At 46.9% G+C, this 16,667-nt stretch overlaps 1 protein-coding gene across 1 annotated transcript; it reads left to right on the top strand.

The window, feature by feature from the left end:
* Nucleotides 1–4,177: 4,177 nt before the first annotated feature.
* Nucleotides 4,178–16,470, top strand: LOC108158486 (protein N-terminal asparagine amidohydrolase). The gene is made up of 7 exons (XM_033391065.1): nucleotides 4,178–4,500; nucleotides 14,424–14,809; nucleotides 14,897–15,079; nucleotides 15,137–15,345; nucleotides 15,432–15,593; nucleotides 15,664–15,777; nucleotides 16,154–16,470. Exons 2-7 carry the CDS (start codon nucleotides 14,557–14,559, stop codon nucleotides 16,163–16,165), a joined length of 933 nt encoding a protein of 310 aa, XP_033246956.1. The 5' UTR covers nucleotides 4,178–4,500; nucleotides 14,424–14,556; the 3' UTR covers nucleotides 16,166–16,470.
* Nucleotides 16,471–16,667: the final 197 nt, after the last annotated feature.

The raw sequence follows: 16,667 nt of genomic DNA, 5'->3' as shown, positions 1-16,667 counted from the left end.
GTCAAGCAAAGCCATCGCATAAATTGGCCTGCGCCGAGCCAAAAGATTTCATTGTTCCCCATTGCTTATTATGGCCCGGGATCGGATCTAGGCCTTCATTAAACGGCTGGGGCAGCAACTGTAGCTGTAGCTGTGGATGTGGATGTGGATGTGGTATGGACTGGGCCTGTGTCTGTGTCTGTGTATGGGTCTGGCTCTTGTCCGGGGAGCGAGTGCGTGAGATATGCATTATTTATCTAGCGAAATTTTTCTCATTGCTTGGGCAACTTATTGCTGGAGGAGCTGGATCCACCGGCCACTTCCTGGTTGCCTGGCCACAGCTGCATCATAGCTACATCCAGCCATGATAGCGAAATTCCCAAAATGATACGAATAGTTTGTTTCTGTCGGGCGATAGAGAGAGGGAGAAATATTTGGGACATCTTTAGCCTTACCCGGGGGCTTGGAGGCTGTAACCTGCAACCTGCAACCTGCACGTGCCTGGCTCCGCTCCGCACCACTCCGCTCCGGGCCTGACCTGCTGTGGCCGTGGCCAGGGCCTGCCTGATTGAACGATTGAAAGATCATCACCCGAGAAGCGATCCCGAGAGAGACTGCGAGCAGGATAATGATGATGATGAGGTGCAAATTGCTGCTGCCATGAAATTGCAAATCAACTTTCTGACTCCCGATTGCATTTCATTCTAAATTGTTTACTCAACCCAGCAGCCACATCTCAGGCTCCATCTCTCGGCTTCAGCTCCAGCTTCAGCTTCAGCAGCGTTTGTAAAAATTGCAAATCGAATTTGCCAATTGCTGGGATGCCTCTCCGCTGGCTGATTTGTTTCTGTGGTTGCCACGAACCACAACCACACACAACAGAAACTCCAACTACAATTTCGAGCACGCCCTTTAACAAGCATTTAGCTTGGGCCGACAAGCTCGTGACCCGCCGTCTCGCTCCCAGCCCCAGTCCCAGTCTCAGTCTCAGTCCCAGCACAAGAGTCAGAGCCAGAGCCACAGCCAGAAAGAACCCTCCCAATCTGCTGGCAAGTTTATGACTGAGCTCGAAATTGAAGTTGAAATCGGTTAGCGGTGGGTTCCCTTTTCCATTTGTTTTTTATCGCTCCACGCAAGCGCCCTGCATTTACATATTTTTGCCTGCATTTGAACTCTGATCTGGTGGCCAGGGGAAGCCGATCCGATCCGATCCAAACCGAACCGTACCTGAACGGGATCCATAACAGAAACAGAAACAGCCCCAGAACTAGCAGTAGTGGCTGTGGAATCACGAGGCAGCTGTGCACCAAACGGAAATACTTCCCCTGTGACGAAGAAAAGCAAACAACAAACAACTATAATTAAGGCTTTTTGCTTTAATTAACACTTTTGAACTCGAGCAATGGCTGTTTATAGGAACAGAAAAGGGAAGTGTCTTCTGAAACTCGAAGATGCGATACACTTTCAACAAATACGATGATCTTTAGGGGAGAACACTTCCTGATCGTTTAGGAACAGTGAAAAGAATCAGTAATGGAATGGAAAGAGTAGAAATACTATTCTAAACATTAAAAGTTATGGTTTTTAGAATGGATCAATCAATAGGCTTCCATCCCCACCGATCTCTTATTCACGTTACCCTTTCCTCAAGTGTATCATAATTTGCAATCCAATAAGAACTTCCGGTCCATTCGGCGAATGTTTTATGAATGAAAATCTTGTCGCATCCAGCACCCGCTCCCGCAACCCGACCTCTGTCCATCGCTGGCGATCGTCACGCTCATTGCCAATTAGTGCAATCAACTGGAAGCAGCGATGGATGGATAGGGTGCCATGGGGTTGGGTTTGCTCAGGCCTCGGCCTAGACAATTGCTATGGAAATCTTACAGAGTTCACAAAACATGATAAGATTAATTGACTGGGTCTCCCTTCGATCAAGGAACTTCCCCTCTTAGATTTGTGAGCTTACAAGTGGTATACAACCTAGAACGGTATATGATATGATATGTAGAAGAACAGAGACTAAAGCAAGTTCTTTAGAGTGGGGTTTATCAAAGGAAGTAATACGTAAAAGTATCTAGGAAACCTCTTTCAACCACGGGAATAGTACGTATTGATTGATGCCCGACTCGCGGTTTCACTGATTAGAGTTTACTGTTGTTGGAGTGCTCCCAAATTCCAGAAGCCTGCCCACCGCTCGTTTAAAGTGTTCCAGTGAATGCAGTTCATTTATTTCGAAAGCCAAGTGGGGATTTAATAAACTATCTATCTATCTATCGATTGGCTTACCCAACCCCCTAATCGCAACCCTCCCCCCTGTCAGCCGACTCTCCTAAACTCTCCATTTGATATAACAGCGTGCAGTCAATTTCAAATACATTTGCAATTTGTCAAATTTTGGTAGCCGTTGCCAAGATAAATTAATTTCGGCATCGATTTGATCGCTTGTCTCTGGTCATTTTGCATGGACCATGGACCAGCTGCTGGATGGGGGGATTCTCAGAGGGGGGAGGTGGAGGAGGAGGAGGAGGAGAGACCATGTTAGCCACAAGCCAACATGGCTTTGCTCATTGTAAATGTGCTTTAATGACCACCGGTCAGCAAATCTCATTTTTTGTCGTCGCTTGGACGCCAAGAGACCGCATGCTGGCTCACACACACAAGCAGTGTGAGAGAGAGAGAGAGCTATAGAGCGTTCGAAAGAGAGAGAAAGATAGTCGGGTTTGGCAAACATCTCTTGTACCTGCAAACGTTCATCCCCGCCCCCTGTCCACCTCCCTGGCCAAAATAATGACCAGTGTCCACATGCTGCAAAATTAGACATATTTTCTTCTTACTTGGGGGCATCGCAGCATCCCTCAGCTTACCCCACTACCGCCTCCAACCCACCATCACTCTTTGTGTGGCTCCTTCGGTTCACCTTTTGCATTTTCAACACCAAAAAGTTTTACATTCGGATTTTCCGCAACTGCCAAGAAAAATGACATTACAAATTGGGGGACATTTGTCTAATTAAATCCCTGCCTGCTCCAATAACGAGAGCTTAGATTACAATCTCACAGCGGTGCGTAATGGCTTTTGTGCTTGCAGGGGGAGGGATGGTGGGGAAACCGGATGGGAGGTTGCAATTTGTGGGAAATTGATAGAACGGCAGAGAGAGCCAGTTAGAGATTCCGGGTAAAGGATTGCTCCAGTTTGATGCGTACTATTCCGAGATCCTATTAGTGTAATCCAGTTAGGGAAACCAAGAAAACACTTTAAGAAACTTCATGATTTTCATGAACTATCAAATGTTCGAGTTAATAAAACCATATAAGAATATCTTCCTGAAATGCAGTAAAAGAATAACTAATTGATTACTGAATTGTCATATTTCATTATAAGTAGTTTCAGAATGGTTAACCAAAATGATTTCATCAATAATTCGCACTAATTTGATATATTTCAGAGATAGTAACCCTTAAAACTAGCGCCATCTGAACACCCTATGTCCCTTTTTATCCACTATTTCTATAGAGACCCTCAAGTGTCCAGCATATGAGTGGCACTCAAGATAGGGGCAAGCACTAGCTGCATTTGTTGTACATAAAACGCTGGCCACTGACCAATTAGAGGAGCAACCGAGTCCAGCCAACGGAGGCGAGTGACCACCAGCTGCAACAACAAACGGGGACACGAGCAACAGTGGACCTGCATGTAATAGAATTAAACTAAAATCAAATAATCATCAGACGGCTTTCACTCAATCCCCACTCGAGACTCGACTCGGACTGCTTCGCACTTGCACTCCACTCAAGTGGGGTTGACTCGACTCCTCCACTCAACTGATAAGAACACGTGTTGCTTCATTCGCCATCTCGGTCGCACCGCCTGGTGCTGGGGCCCTGCGGGGCCCCAAGGAGTTGCCAGAGAATGCGGGCCCCAAAACAAACTCAAAAGAGCCGAAGCCGAAGCCAAAGCGAAAAACACGATGTGGCAACCACGACACGAGACCACATCGTCGTCGTCGCATCGCTGCAGCGTCGCAACGGGGTCCAATTAGGTGGCCGGCAGCAAATCATGCGCTCTCTGTCTCGCCTCAACAGGCTGTCCTAAGGCCCCGGCGCTGGCGCTGCTCTCCTCTGTTTCGCCTCTGACGACGCCCGTCCACTCGAGTCTTCGACTTCGACTTGGACTCGGGCTCAGACCCCATCTCAGTTTCAGTCTCATTCTCAAGTCCGGTTTTTCAGGGGAACGACGTACAGCGCGTACCGCTTCGCGCTATTTTCAGTGCAGTTTTTGGTGTGTGTTCCCCTTTAGAAAAAGATATCTCGAGAGTGTATTTATGAGAAAACTACAATAAAACACGCACAACAAAAAAAAAAGGAGAAATTAAATAACACAAAAATAATTCCACTCTAAAAACAAAAGCCAAAAGTAGCCGACGGCCAAGTGAATATTGTGTGGGAATATTAACAATTTGAGAAAAAAATATCAACGCAAGATCCGAATTCCAAGTGCAGTGAACGATTACGATTCAGTGTAAGTTCTTTAAAAGATAACACACTCTTCCCATAGAACACCATCCCCCAGAAATGGCCACAGACCCCTTCCTCCCAATATAGCAACTAAAACGAAAGTGAGTTGAGAGTCTATTGCCGTCCTTGTTCTTGTCCATTCTATGATCTGATTTCGAAAACACTCTGCTCTGTAGCGCGTCTAAAAAAGTCATCCTTCTTATCGCACGGAGGAATGCTCGGAGATCGTTAAAATTTATGTGCTGCTTGAGGAACCGAACAGAACTGATCTGAACAGAACTGAACAGATCCGAGCAGCGCGGCGAACTGATAAGAAAATGATTATTCTTTAGAAATATGTGCATATCAGAAATCTATATTCTATATTCTGATGAATACCCATTCAGCAGGGGAGGCAGCAATCGCTGGCTGCCCCCGGCCGGGGGCTTTCCCATCTTATCTGCGGCGATTTTCTTTCCCAAGTGCCTCGAAATTAATAACTTTAGTCGAAAGAGTTGGCAGAAAGCACAGAGAGCGTTGGCACAGCGAAATCATGTTCGAGTGATTAAATTAATTAATGATATAGACACTGCGCAATAGTGTCCACGCAACCGAAGGCCGCAGAAGGAGGATCCGCCGTCTGCCGCCTGCAGTCTGCAGTCTGTGGGTCCTGCAGCGAGCAACGCCACATGATGCGGATCGGTGGATCGTTGGATCGGTGGATCGGTCGATGGTTCTGCAGAGGCGAGCAGATCGTTGTCTTAACTTGTCGTACACGATGTCTTATACGTGTAGCAACAATTTATTTCTTTGGTCAATGCATCGATCCCAACGAATCGAAGATCATGGCAGCGCTTGGGTCTGTGCTGGTCTGGGTCTCGGGCTCTTTTACTATCCTTGGCGATCAATCAAGCCCTGCTGGAAGATGATCAATATTAGCCGGTCTAAAAATAATATGAGCCCTGGACTATCTTTATCGTTGATTGAGAATCGCTGGAAGGAGGGAGGATTCGATTGCTTGTGGCAGATGAAATTTTAAATTTATAAAACTGATAATAGCGAACTTTATTCGCCTTTGTTTTGGTTTTTTCGTACAAATGAAATGTATATAATCATGTATAGTATATCAAAACTGATAATTCCCGTGTGCATATATGTATACAGTCGCAGTATGAGTCAGTTCTGTCAGATCTGTTGGGTCTCTGTAGAGTCCGGGGCTGTCTGAACATCGCATTCGGCTTGGCTTTTTGGTCGGTTAGGATTTTACGACTTGTGTAATTAGTTTTTCTTTCGAAGATCTTTTATGGCGCTTACAGACCAGACGTCTATCTCTTGCCACATCCAACTCTCTCTCTTTGCGCCATTTTACATCCCAAAAACAAGAAGATGTCATTAAAAATTAGAGTAACTGTTTTTTCCCCCACTAATATGTGTGTCCAAAGTGCTAATTGAAGGCAACTCCGGCTCTGACTCCGACTCTCACAGCAGCCAGCCAGAGCGTCGGCTGAGGCTGAGACTCAAGCTGCCTCTTCATCCAAGTCAAGGGTTAAAGTTCTCTTAGTTTTGTGTGTGATTTTGTTAATAGTCAGGCGAAAGATGGAGGAGATGGAGATACAGATGGATCCACAGATGGGGCTGTGGCTGTTGCTGTTGCTGTGGCTGGCTCTGACTGACGACAAGTGCCTACACCTCTTTCGAGTAAACTGTCAAAGTGTAGACTCTGTTGCCCAACCATGTTTACAGCCGTCGATGCTGAATTAATTAAACTAACTCTGGGAGGCACTGCACTGGCTCTGTTTTAGAGGGTTATAGGGGGCCCCCACTGACTGACAGACAGCTGCTGTGGGGAGGGGGAATGCACCTCAATTTGTACGTGTACTCTTTGAAATTGGTCAGTGTAACCTGAGGACAATGACTTGGACCGACCGGCCAGTACTGGCCCTGTCTTTGGCCCTGGCCTCTCTCGTCAGTTGTCCCTATGCACAAGCACAAGAAAAGGACATAATTGCTGCCATAGATTCTCGGGAGGAGTTGAAAGGTTGCAGCCACAGAAAAGACCTTCGCAGAGGACTTGAGCCACAGGGGAATCCTACGAGGGAGGAGCCACACACAGTGGAGTTGTGTGTGCAGTAGCTTGGAAATGCCGTGTTCACTAATCTATTTCAATTTCATAGCCATCTCATTTGCCCAGCATTTTAATTTCCTCCTGCGGCTCCGCTCCTCCGTTGGTAGGGGAGGTCAGAGATGTTCTAAAGCTTCCGAGCGCTCCCATCCCCATCCCCAATCCCAAGCACATTGTGGGTCTGTCTATTGATTGGAATATTCATTGAATAGTTTTTAAGCTGATTTATATGCTATTGTGGCAGCTTGTGTGTGTGGCTGCTGTCGATTTAATAAATATTTAATTTCAACTCTGCCTGTCTGACTCCTGGTGCTGCTACTCCTGCTCCTGCTCCTGCTGCTGCTCCTGCCCCTGCCCCCGGTTGGCTCTTAAATCCACACATAAAAGATTCAATCAACGGAAAGGGGACTGAGAGGAGTCCAAGGAGCAGCCGGTGCCAGCCGGATGATGATGTTGCTGGTGGCTTCATTCAGGTATTAATAATAATAACGAACAACGAATGGATTATTCTGAGCTGCTGAGACATCGTAATTTGCAAAATGTGCAATCGCTTCCTATAAATCAAGGCAGAGACACACACACACACACATACACACAGAGAGAGAGAGAGAGAGAGAGCTCTCTGCGGAAATCTATTCAGATCCCATCAGAGAGAAGGGGGGAGGGAACCTCCGAGCCCGACCGATGAATGCCAAACTATATATATATAAATATTTCACCTGGCCGAATCATAAAAGTTCTTTTGTCAGACTCCATCGCCTTGTGCACCCAATAGCAAGCCAAAGAGAGCTGCAGCGACGTCAACTGCTATCAATCTTAGGTGAAATGGAGCTGCGTCCGTCCGCCAGCCATTAGATGATCCCAAACCCAGTCACAGCATACCGTGTGCTCCAGCCAAGCCAAGCCAGCCAGCCAGGCCGTGCCATGCCATCCAATCCCAGCCAGTTCCAGGCCCGCCGCTCAAAGGAAAGCGCCCGTCGCAATAGATCGCACATTGCAGATAGAGGCGTGCCTGCCACTCCAACTCCACAGCATCGTGGAGGGATTAGTCCATAGCGAAGGATGAATACTCTATGGAAAACTATATGATGGCTATTCGAAGTAGAGTATTCCATTGCTAAATGGTTCCTAGTACCGAATACTTGATCATACATTAATCTTCAAGATGTGAGAACTTTGATCATAGTAGCTGCTAGCACAGATTGAAGAGGAGACAGTTTCAGGTGCTCGAATCTTCTTGAAAATGGAGACCTCAGGCTCTCCACAAGTCCCATTCTAACCCACCCATTGTAGGGTATACAAAAGGCAAAGCCAAACAATGCGCTGCAATTTCTGGCCACAAAGGATGAACGCAGCGCGTATGCGGAGCAGTGTGGAGTCGGATCGGAGCCGGGCTCCGAGCAGAGTCGGGGACAGAGACGGAGCTGCGGCTGGAGCTGGAGTCGCACATTCGGCGAGCGCCTTCAGCAGTTGTTATAAATTATAGTGCCGCATGCGGAATGAATGCCCAAGATCAAACCGGTGGGCACACACGCGCACGCGGGCGGGTGGAAGGCGGCAGTGGGGGTGGGGAGCAGGGCCGATTGGGCGGCTGGGCGGCTATAAAAACAAACCTCCGCCCCCGCACGTAGCCAGTTCTGGCTGTGGCTCGTTGCCTGTTGCGCGGTGCCAGTGCCAGTGCCACAAAATATTTAACAGTGTACCGCTATAAAATTTGGTATTCCAAGACGGGACCAAGATGCCGCCACCACCACCAGCACAGCCGCTGCCTTGCTCCGGCGTTGCAGTGGTGCAGCGGTGCAGCGATGCAGTGGTTATACTGCCATTACCATTACCACGTTGTAGGCATGTTGTAAATGCCAGCCGATTGCTGTGGACTTTTGTCGTTTCTGGCTGTTGTTTGTGGCAGTTGCTCTGTTTGTGTGTGTGTGTTTGTGTGTGTCTTTTGGCCATAAAAACAGAAATGAGCCCACAGAAAACATGGCGAATTGCGCTAGCTGAAATTCTCCACTGTCGGCGCATCAGACACCCCACCACAGTGGATAATTTTTTGGCTCTAACTCTCAAGAAATTGGGTTTAGGGAAAATTTGAATCATACAAAATATTTTAGTAAGATCGGTCGTCAGTGAAAAGGAAGGTCCTTACGGTTATGATTTGTTAAAAATTCTATAAGCTCCATATAAATTTATTTTAGAAAAGAGTTACTGTGGCAGCCTCCTTGAAATTTCCACTTAAGCACTTTCAATCTGTTACTGATTCAAGAGTCTTTTGACAATTCAAAAATTGTCTTGAAATCGTTGTACAGCAACTATTTAAATTCTTGTATTATTTTATATTAGCCTTAAATTTAATAAATAAAATAAATAAATTCTTTTATGGCTTGTTCTTGTTACCCACTGCTTCTATTATTCCGATATATTCTTCGATAAGCGACTCAAGAAGATGCAAAAACAAATTACATGTCGCTTGCGTGACTATAGTCTCGCCACTAGGGTGTAGTTGTTTATTGGACTGCTCTCAAATTCAGAAAGCGCTCCCACCCCCAAATTAGATTGTACCAGTGTCATGGCTCCATCGATGCTGATTCAGCGTAAAAATCTAATGTCGATTCCGATATATTCCGGCTCTATATAATATCGGCTGATTCAGCTCCCATAAGTAAAAAAATGATATATGTATCAAAAGTCTCAGCGCACTTTTCACAGAAATCAACATTGGATTAAGGGTTAATTTCGCAGCTCGACTAGTGGGCTCGTAAAAGTCAAACAAGTTTAACGCAGAGTAACTCAGACTTTGGCTTTTCACAAATGCAATGCCCCGCCGACTGCGAGTTTATTTGATGAGCGAGAGGCGCAACTGTAGGCCGACACAGCCCACGCGGTGCCGGAGGAGAGGACAAACAAAGTGCCGCAGTTGTCAAGCTTCAGAGGCGGAGGCAGAGGCAGAGGCACCGTAAACAGAAACAACTACTCGTACTAAAGAAAGATACCCGTCTCCGTCTCCGACTCTGACTTTGGCTCTGGCTCTGTGCTATGCTAATTACTGGACATGACGGCAGCGCAACGCTTTTGGAATCCCATCCCATCCATGTGAACAAAAGGCGCAAACGTTTACGCACACTCCAAGTCGCAGTCGAAGTTTCAGTCACAGTCGCAGTCCGGACTCGCATTTGCATTTGCATAAGCAGCCATAAAAACAAAACAAAAATAGGGGAAAACGAACAGTAAGAGGAACAGTCGGAGGCAGAGTCGGAGGCAACTTAGCAGATACTACACGACAGCAACAGCCGATCCGGGGACTCTGCTATGGGACCTACGACTCAGTGAGAATTCCCCTTTCTTGGTGTCTGTGCTGTGTCTCTTTGGTGTGAAGAGAAATTTCCTTTTTGGTGGGATCTGTGAATTATTTCAATGTGAACCTTAAGGATCATTAAATGGTTAATATGCATGTCCTGGCTGTTGTAATAGCTAACCCCGTGATATGGGAACTACCCAGATCTTAGATCTTATTCAATACAAGTATGTAGAGATCAAGTCATTGTCAGTGGGGAACGCTTCTTTTTCTCTTAGACTCTCTTGATATATCAAAGGATTGTTTGCTGTGTAGTTCTTCTTCTTCGATCATTATTCTCCTCAAAGTTCTTTACCGTTTCCACCATCTGACACTCCGTCAAATGATTGACAGCAAAGTAGTTCCAGTTATTTCTCTGGATTTCTAATTGAATGAGGCGATGACAGTACGTGTATAATGAACCCCACTATATGCGGCCGCCAGCATCATTAATCATTAACTGGATGAAATGGAATTATGCGAAGAACAGGAGAGAAGCGGAGAAGTGGAAGCAGAATGGAATTGCTGATTTGAAAACACCGAACCGCAGGGAGCACGACGAGCCGAGCAGCAATTCTAATTAGAGCTATTCAACAGATCTCCAACTTCAGACTCGGTCTTTGGTCATCTCTGGTCTCTGGACCATATACGAGTATGCCATCTACCGCTGGATGGAGACTGGTCTAGACCCAGAAAAAAGTAATACAACACGACAAAACATGGCCGTAAAAATGTCAACTTCCATTCGGTTTGTTTCTTCTGGCTGATTTTGGCATCCCAAAACGTTGTAACCGCCAGAGAGGAACACGAATCCGACTGGGGATCGGGGACAGGGGACCAGGGTCTGGAGATCCCATCCCTCTCTCGCGATGTAAACTTTCGTTTTTTGCTTTTTGTGACCATTTTTGGGGAGGTGAGGCCCGTAAGAGGGGTGATGTGAAGGAGCGCTGAAGGTAGCCCACAGACTCACGATATTTGCGTGCCAGAGCGAAATTGTGTGGAAGTCAATTGGCAGTCACGTTCAGTTGCCCTGGACCTGGTCCACAGCCAAACTTCCTCTCCATTCGGGCCAAATTAAATTGTCAGTACAGGCAAGAGAAGCCATTGGCAATGGCAATGGCTGTGGCTGTGGCTGTATCTGTGGCTGAAGGAACAACTAGCCTCATAGAGTTATCTTTCGATTAACAAACGATTGAAATTAATTTTCCAATATTTCCGCATCCCCCGTCGATATTTTATGGCCATGAAATGTGTGGAAAACAATGACAACTGCAACAACTGCCACAATTGGAGTCACAACCACAGCAGCAGCAGCAGCAGCAGCAGCAGCAGCCACAGCCACTGACAGCAACAACAGCAACTGGAGGAGGACCAAACGAAAATCACGAACCCGGAAGAGGGCTTTAACGTCGGAGGAGGCTTCAGTTATACCCAGATCCAACTGTCTCCCGCTCCCTGTACCTCTTCTGTGTCACATGTTGCTGTTGCTTGCTGCTTGTTGCTTGTTGCTGTTGCCGTTTGCCGTAGCTTTACTGCCTGCAATTTCTTCATTTTGGCCGCCCACCGAAGCCGAAATTTCTGTTGAAGATCAACCCAGAACCGGTCGTCATTGTTGCTGTTATCATACCCTTTTAGAGGGCATTTTATCTCTGGCCAGCAGCTTCGCCCGTAACCTTTTAGATCTGGATTACTCTAACAGATCCCTCGAAGGGAAATAGCGGTTCTGTTAATGTAAAACCAACTCATATTTAACCGAAATCTGCAAGAAATCCACTGTAGGCTTCTTGATCCGTTTATTGTATCATTGCCTTCCGCAATCCTTTTAAATTATACCAAAATCGGCCCCGTATATCCCATGGAAAGAGCATCCAATGCTTTGGCTTGCGAGATCTTGGCTTCATTTCTTGTTTTCGTGCTGAAATTTGTTCGCGCTTGTTGACAATTGTGTCGTGTAAGGGCTGCCCTCGACCGGCCGACGACCGACTGCCAAAAGAATTTGAAATGTGCAGCAAGCGTGTTGCAGCCAGAAATGGACAGCAACCGCAACGAAGAGACAAAGACCTGGACATGGACACTTTAGAGTCGAGCCAACGGCAGCCAAACGATGGACTCCAGGGTGTAAATTACATTACAAGAAGAGCCGAGCAGCCGAGACGAGTTTCTTTGACTGGTAGTGTCTCTCTGCCCGTTCAAAGTGGAAGCTGCAGCAGCCAGTTGCACTCGTCAAAATTGCCATCAATCATTCTGCCGCTGCCGCTGTTGCTGGCCCCAAGAATGCCGGACAAGTAGAAAAATGGAACCTGTTTGGCCTGGCACTGGCTATCAGTGTTAAATCTACAAGATCATTTTCCCTACAAACCCATAATTTGTGATTGTTACACGGCCTGTAGCGAACCGAACCAAACCGTAACGAGGTCCGAGAGCCAGTCGTTCTCTTAATAGACTCGTCGCCAGCCTAATGAATTGAAACGTTTCTGATGGCCTTGTTGGCCACGTCTACGTCCACGTCCACGTCGCAGGCTGCCATCGATCACATCACTGTGGGGACTGCACTTTGGTTCTGTTCTGGTTCCCCCCAGCAATACATATATTCTCTTCGCTGACGAACCACGAGAGTAGTACCTCCATCAGTCCTTCAGGTTTTTGGGCCTATCAATTGGAGAGAATCTCGCACGATGTGACTGAATGACTGACTGGCAAGACCGCCCGTAAAGCCAGAGTCAGCGAATAGTTTTAGGTCTTTTGATTGGTAATCAGTAGGGAAACTCGGTCATCCGCAGTCTCACCTATATAGTAGAGTGATCTCCTTTGAGATCTTCTGGCTCCACAAACCATTTCCATTCTCGTTCGTTCTCCTTTGGCTTCGGTTAGTAGAGAGCTCTGTTGCTGGGGCTGTTGTGTCTGTGCCTTTGCCTTTGCCTGTGCCTGCGCCTATCGCCAACTGTCATCATTTTCAAATTATTTCTCGTTGAATATCTAATCAAGATTCATGCATGATCGCGGCTAAATTGCTTCCAGGCAAGACCAAGACACATAGACGGCCACAGCATAACAATTGCCGGTGGACGGTACGGGGGACCCTGAACCTGGTCCTGGTTTGGTTTTGTTTTTGGTTTTAGTTTTGGTTCTGTTCCAGGTCTAGGGTCTAGGCAATCCAACATCCACCAGGGAACGGGCACAACATTTGCACAGAGGAGGCTGCTCGCTTCTCCAGCCTTTTGCTGTTTGATTTTTCCTTTTTCCACCAACTTTTCCATTGTTTTCCGCCCCGAGCAGGTTAATAGTGTTGTTTTCTGGCTGCGGATTTCAAAAGCCTTTTATTTTGTATTTTTTTTGGGTAGGAAGACAACAACGAATTCTGCATCAGAAATTAGCTACGACAATTGTTCGAGACAACTTTTCGCCCATGTAATCGCTTATGTCTCTCGGCTGTGCATTTGTTGATTCAGTGATACTCGTACCCGTACCCGTACTCGTACTCGTATATGGGCATACTCGTACTTGAACTTTAGCTTTGTCTTTATTTTACTTAATTGAAACTAGCCAGACCCTGTAGACTCTGTAGGTAAATAATTCAATTACACACGAGGCTCTGACTCAGATCGAATCCCCCGCCATTCCGTGCCCCATTCCCCATGCCCAAGGAGAATGCAGTTGCAGTGAGGCGCGTAGCCACAGGGTGCCTCTGGGCTCGTCCAAGTATTATTAAATTATATGAAATTCGTTGTTCATTTGGTGGTTAATTCGCTGTCGCTGTCGCTGTCGTTGCCACTTAATTGTTATTAACTTTCGTGTGACATCTGTGACTTCTTCCAGCGCCGCTCCACTAAGTGTTTGCCTCAATTGACGCCCATGTGGGGTGGTGTCGTATCACTCGTAAATTGATGACCCAAAATGGCCTTCTAATTGTTTTATTAGATTTCCACAGGCCACGAGCCAGCAGCATCAAGTCGCTGTTTTGTTCTTGCCGGAATGAATCCCTTTTTGGGGCAACGCCTCTGCCCTGGCCAGAGAACCAATTTCAGGGAGTCCATTGTTGCACGCACCAGCACGGCCGAAAGGGAGAAAATCGAATCAGCAGATATACAAACACTCAGCCGCAGGGCCCCAGACTTTTGACATTTTTATTTGTGTGCCAAAGAACTTGTAAAATTTACGAGCCAACGAAGGGCGACGGGGTGTGATCGAGGAAGGATTGGTGGAGGAGCACCACAGTAACCATATTTTTTAGCACCGCCGCATGAAATTATTATCAAACATGCAAATCTTCTCCTCCTGCTCGGTGCTCTTGCTCTGTGTGGTTGCGGGCATCGTAAATTGATTTTTATGCTGCTTCTGTTGTAGTCCGAGATGGTCAGAGCCTTTTCCTTTGCCTCTGCGTCTGCCCCTGCCCATCCCTAGTAGTAGTAGGAGTCCATTCTTCCGTTGGGTTCTCAGTCAAAATATTCTGTTTCACATCATTCCATTCTACATTTTGTTCTGTCTGCCGTTGCAGTCGCCTGCTACTTGTCTTGTTGAAGACAAACGCCGCCAAGTAATTGAAATTGAAGACCGGCCAAAGCTCGGGAGGAACAGGAGAGAGTGAAAGAGAGAGAGAGAGAGAGAGAGATAGAGACAGCGGAGCCAGGATGGTCCTAGTGCTGAATGGCGTGCTGCAGGATGATTGCCCGATGGACACCAACAGCCTGTTCCTGCAGCATCCCGTCTACCGAGATTATGCCCAGCAGTTGCACTCGATACAGGCCAAGTCTGTGGGTCCCGTGGGTCTGCTCTATGTCGGGCAGCGGGAGCTAGCCGCCTCTGCCCCGCACGACAAGAACGTCAACATCATTGGCGCCGACGATGCCACAACCTGTATTATTGTTGTCGTGAGGCACTCGGGTAAGTTGCACCCATAAATTGGCTTCGTTTGCCTCGATAACCCTGCTTACCTTCGCATCTGCCCTAACGCATCTCATTCCATTGCAGGATCTGGGGCCGTGGCTTTGGCCCACTTTGATGGAAGCGGTGTGGACGAGGCTGTCTGCACCATGGTCTCCCGGGTGCAGGAGCTGGCCCTTGGCTATCCCGAAGGACGCATCGAGTTGCAGCTGATTGGTGGCTATCGGGACTCGAAGGGTTACGGCGAGGATGTCTTCTATAGCATTATGCGTGAGTGGCAGTGGCAGCAGCAGCAGGTGGCAGGCTCTAAATGCAAGCTTCTTCCAGAATCATTCCACAATCATCACCTCGAGATCGATTTGACGCAGGCCTGCGTGGGCGAGCTGAATACCATGCTGCGCGGCGAGATCAATTGCCCCATCATTTATGGCGTGGGCGTGAACATCAAGACTGGTGAGATCTTTCCGGCCAGCTTCCCAGACCGAGGCCCCGACCGGGAGCTGCGCGATGCTCGCATCTTCATGGGTGCGCAGTCGGTAAGCGATTCGAATCGGAATACAAAATCGCCACGGAGTTGTCACCTGACGAACACTACAACTACTCTCCTCCACTGGCATTTCAGGTTCTGGATGTGTACGACTCCACGCTGGGAATGCTGCGCATCGGCCCCTTCAACTATGATCCGCTGCGCGGCGCCGACTTGTGGCTATCCCAGACGGATGAGTTTCTGCTGCAGCATTTGTCCTCCAGCCCCGATGTGGAGCCGCCACACTTTGCGCCCCAGGTGCGTGCTTGCGTGTGTTGCCCCCCGCAGGGAGTGAGGCGATCTAATTGCTTTACTCATTTCATTTCAGACGCGTGCCACCATCAAATTCATACAGGAGAACCAGTTTCCCGCTGTCACCGTCTTCAGGGACAATCGACCGCGCTACTTTCGGCGCGACGATGGCACGGGGTGCTGGGCTCTGGTTAGATATTAAAGCTTAATTTAGTGTTTAGTTGTTACGCAAGTAGTTGAAAGAAACGTCATGGACAGTTGCCAATGGCAGATGTCAATGTATAAATTGGTGCATGTGTTAATCGTCGTTACCATTTGCAGTGCCACCCCACACCCCTGCTACCCTTCGCATATAATTTCCACTTGATTGTGGTTCTGCTCTACTCCCGCTTACTTTTGTTTGAATTTAATCGTTGAGTTAATTGTATTTGGCTGTAATTATAATCGATACTGATAATCCATGCAGCACAGCACCCAATTATTTATAACTCAATTAGATTAGCAATTGCGATGAGTGCCGACATTGCTTGTTGTATGTATCTCAAATAATCTCTCTCTTCAATTAGATTCAAGAGTGAGTTCGGATGTGAGGACCCTTTGGGACGCGCCTTAGTAATGGATCTGAACGTAAAAACGAAAAATGATAATATAATTTGTGTATATGCTGCATAGTACTATATGCATGTGACCACAATTAACAAATCTTATTAATATTTAAAAGAGATTCTTAGCAAAATATATACAAACTACACATACACAAAAAATGTTAACGAAACAATTTCAAATGCAATCATTTTTAGTTGTAACTGTAAACTGTAATCAAACGTGTAAGAAATATAGAAATGGCTTGGCTATAAATACATACATACACCACGAAAGTAAATAATTGGTTTTCATTGAATAATTGGAATTAATGCAGGATTCATTTTGTGACTTGCTTGAATATGAATTTAAACTGCCAGTTGGTATTGTCGCGAAAAGTGGATGGTCACACTGACTGGTGACAAGTATGTAGTATTTTTTCTTGGGAGTTGAGAGCTGTGGCAAAAGGGTGACCGTTTACAGTATTTTTTAGGTCAA

The sequence above is a fragment of the Drosophila miranda genome, chromosome 3 (genome assembly GCF_003369915.1).
Source record: "Drosophila miranda strain MSH22 chromosome 3, D.miranda_PacBio2.1, whole genome shotgun sequence".
In the NCBI taxonomy this organism is placed as follows: Eukaryota; Metazoa; Arthropoda; class Insecta; order Diptera; family Drosophilidae; genus Drosophila; species Drosophila miranda.
The sequence above is the reverse complement of the archived record's forward strand: the minus strand, read 5'-3'. Positions and strand labels throughout refer to the sequence as shown.

Coding starts and splice junctions, on each gene's coding strand:
- LOC108158486 (XM_033391065.1), top strand. CDS start 14,557: ATGGTCCTAGTGCTGAATGGCGTGCTGCAGGATGATTGCCCGATGGAC. Junction 15,080..15,136: donor TGTCTTCTATAGCATTATGC/GTGAGTGGCAGT, acceptor AGCTTCTTCCAG/AATCATTCCACAATCATCAC. Junction 15,594..15,663: donor CGCCACACTTTGCGCCCCAG/GTGCGTGCTTGC, acceptor ATTTCATTTCAG/ACGCGTGCCACCATCAAATT.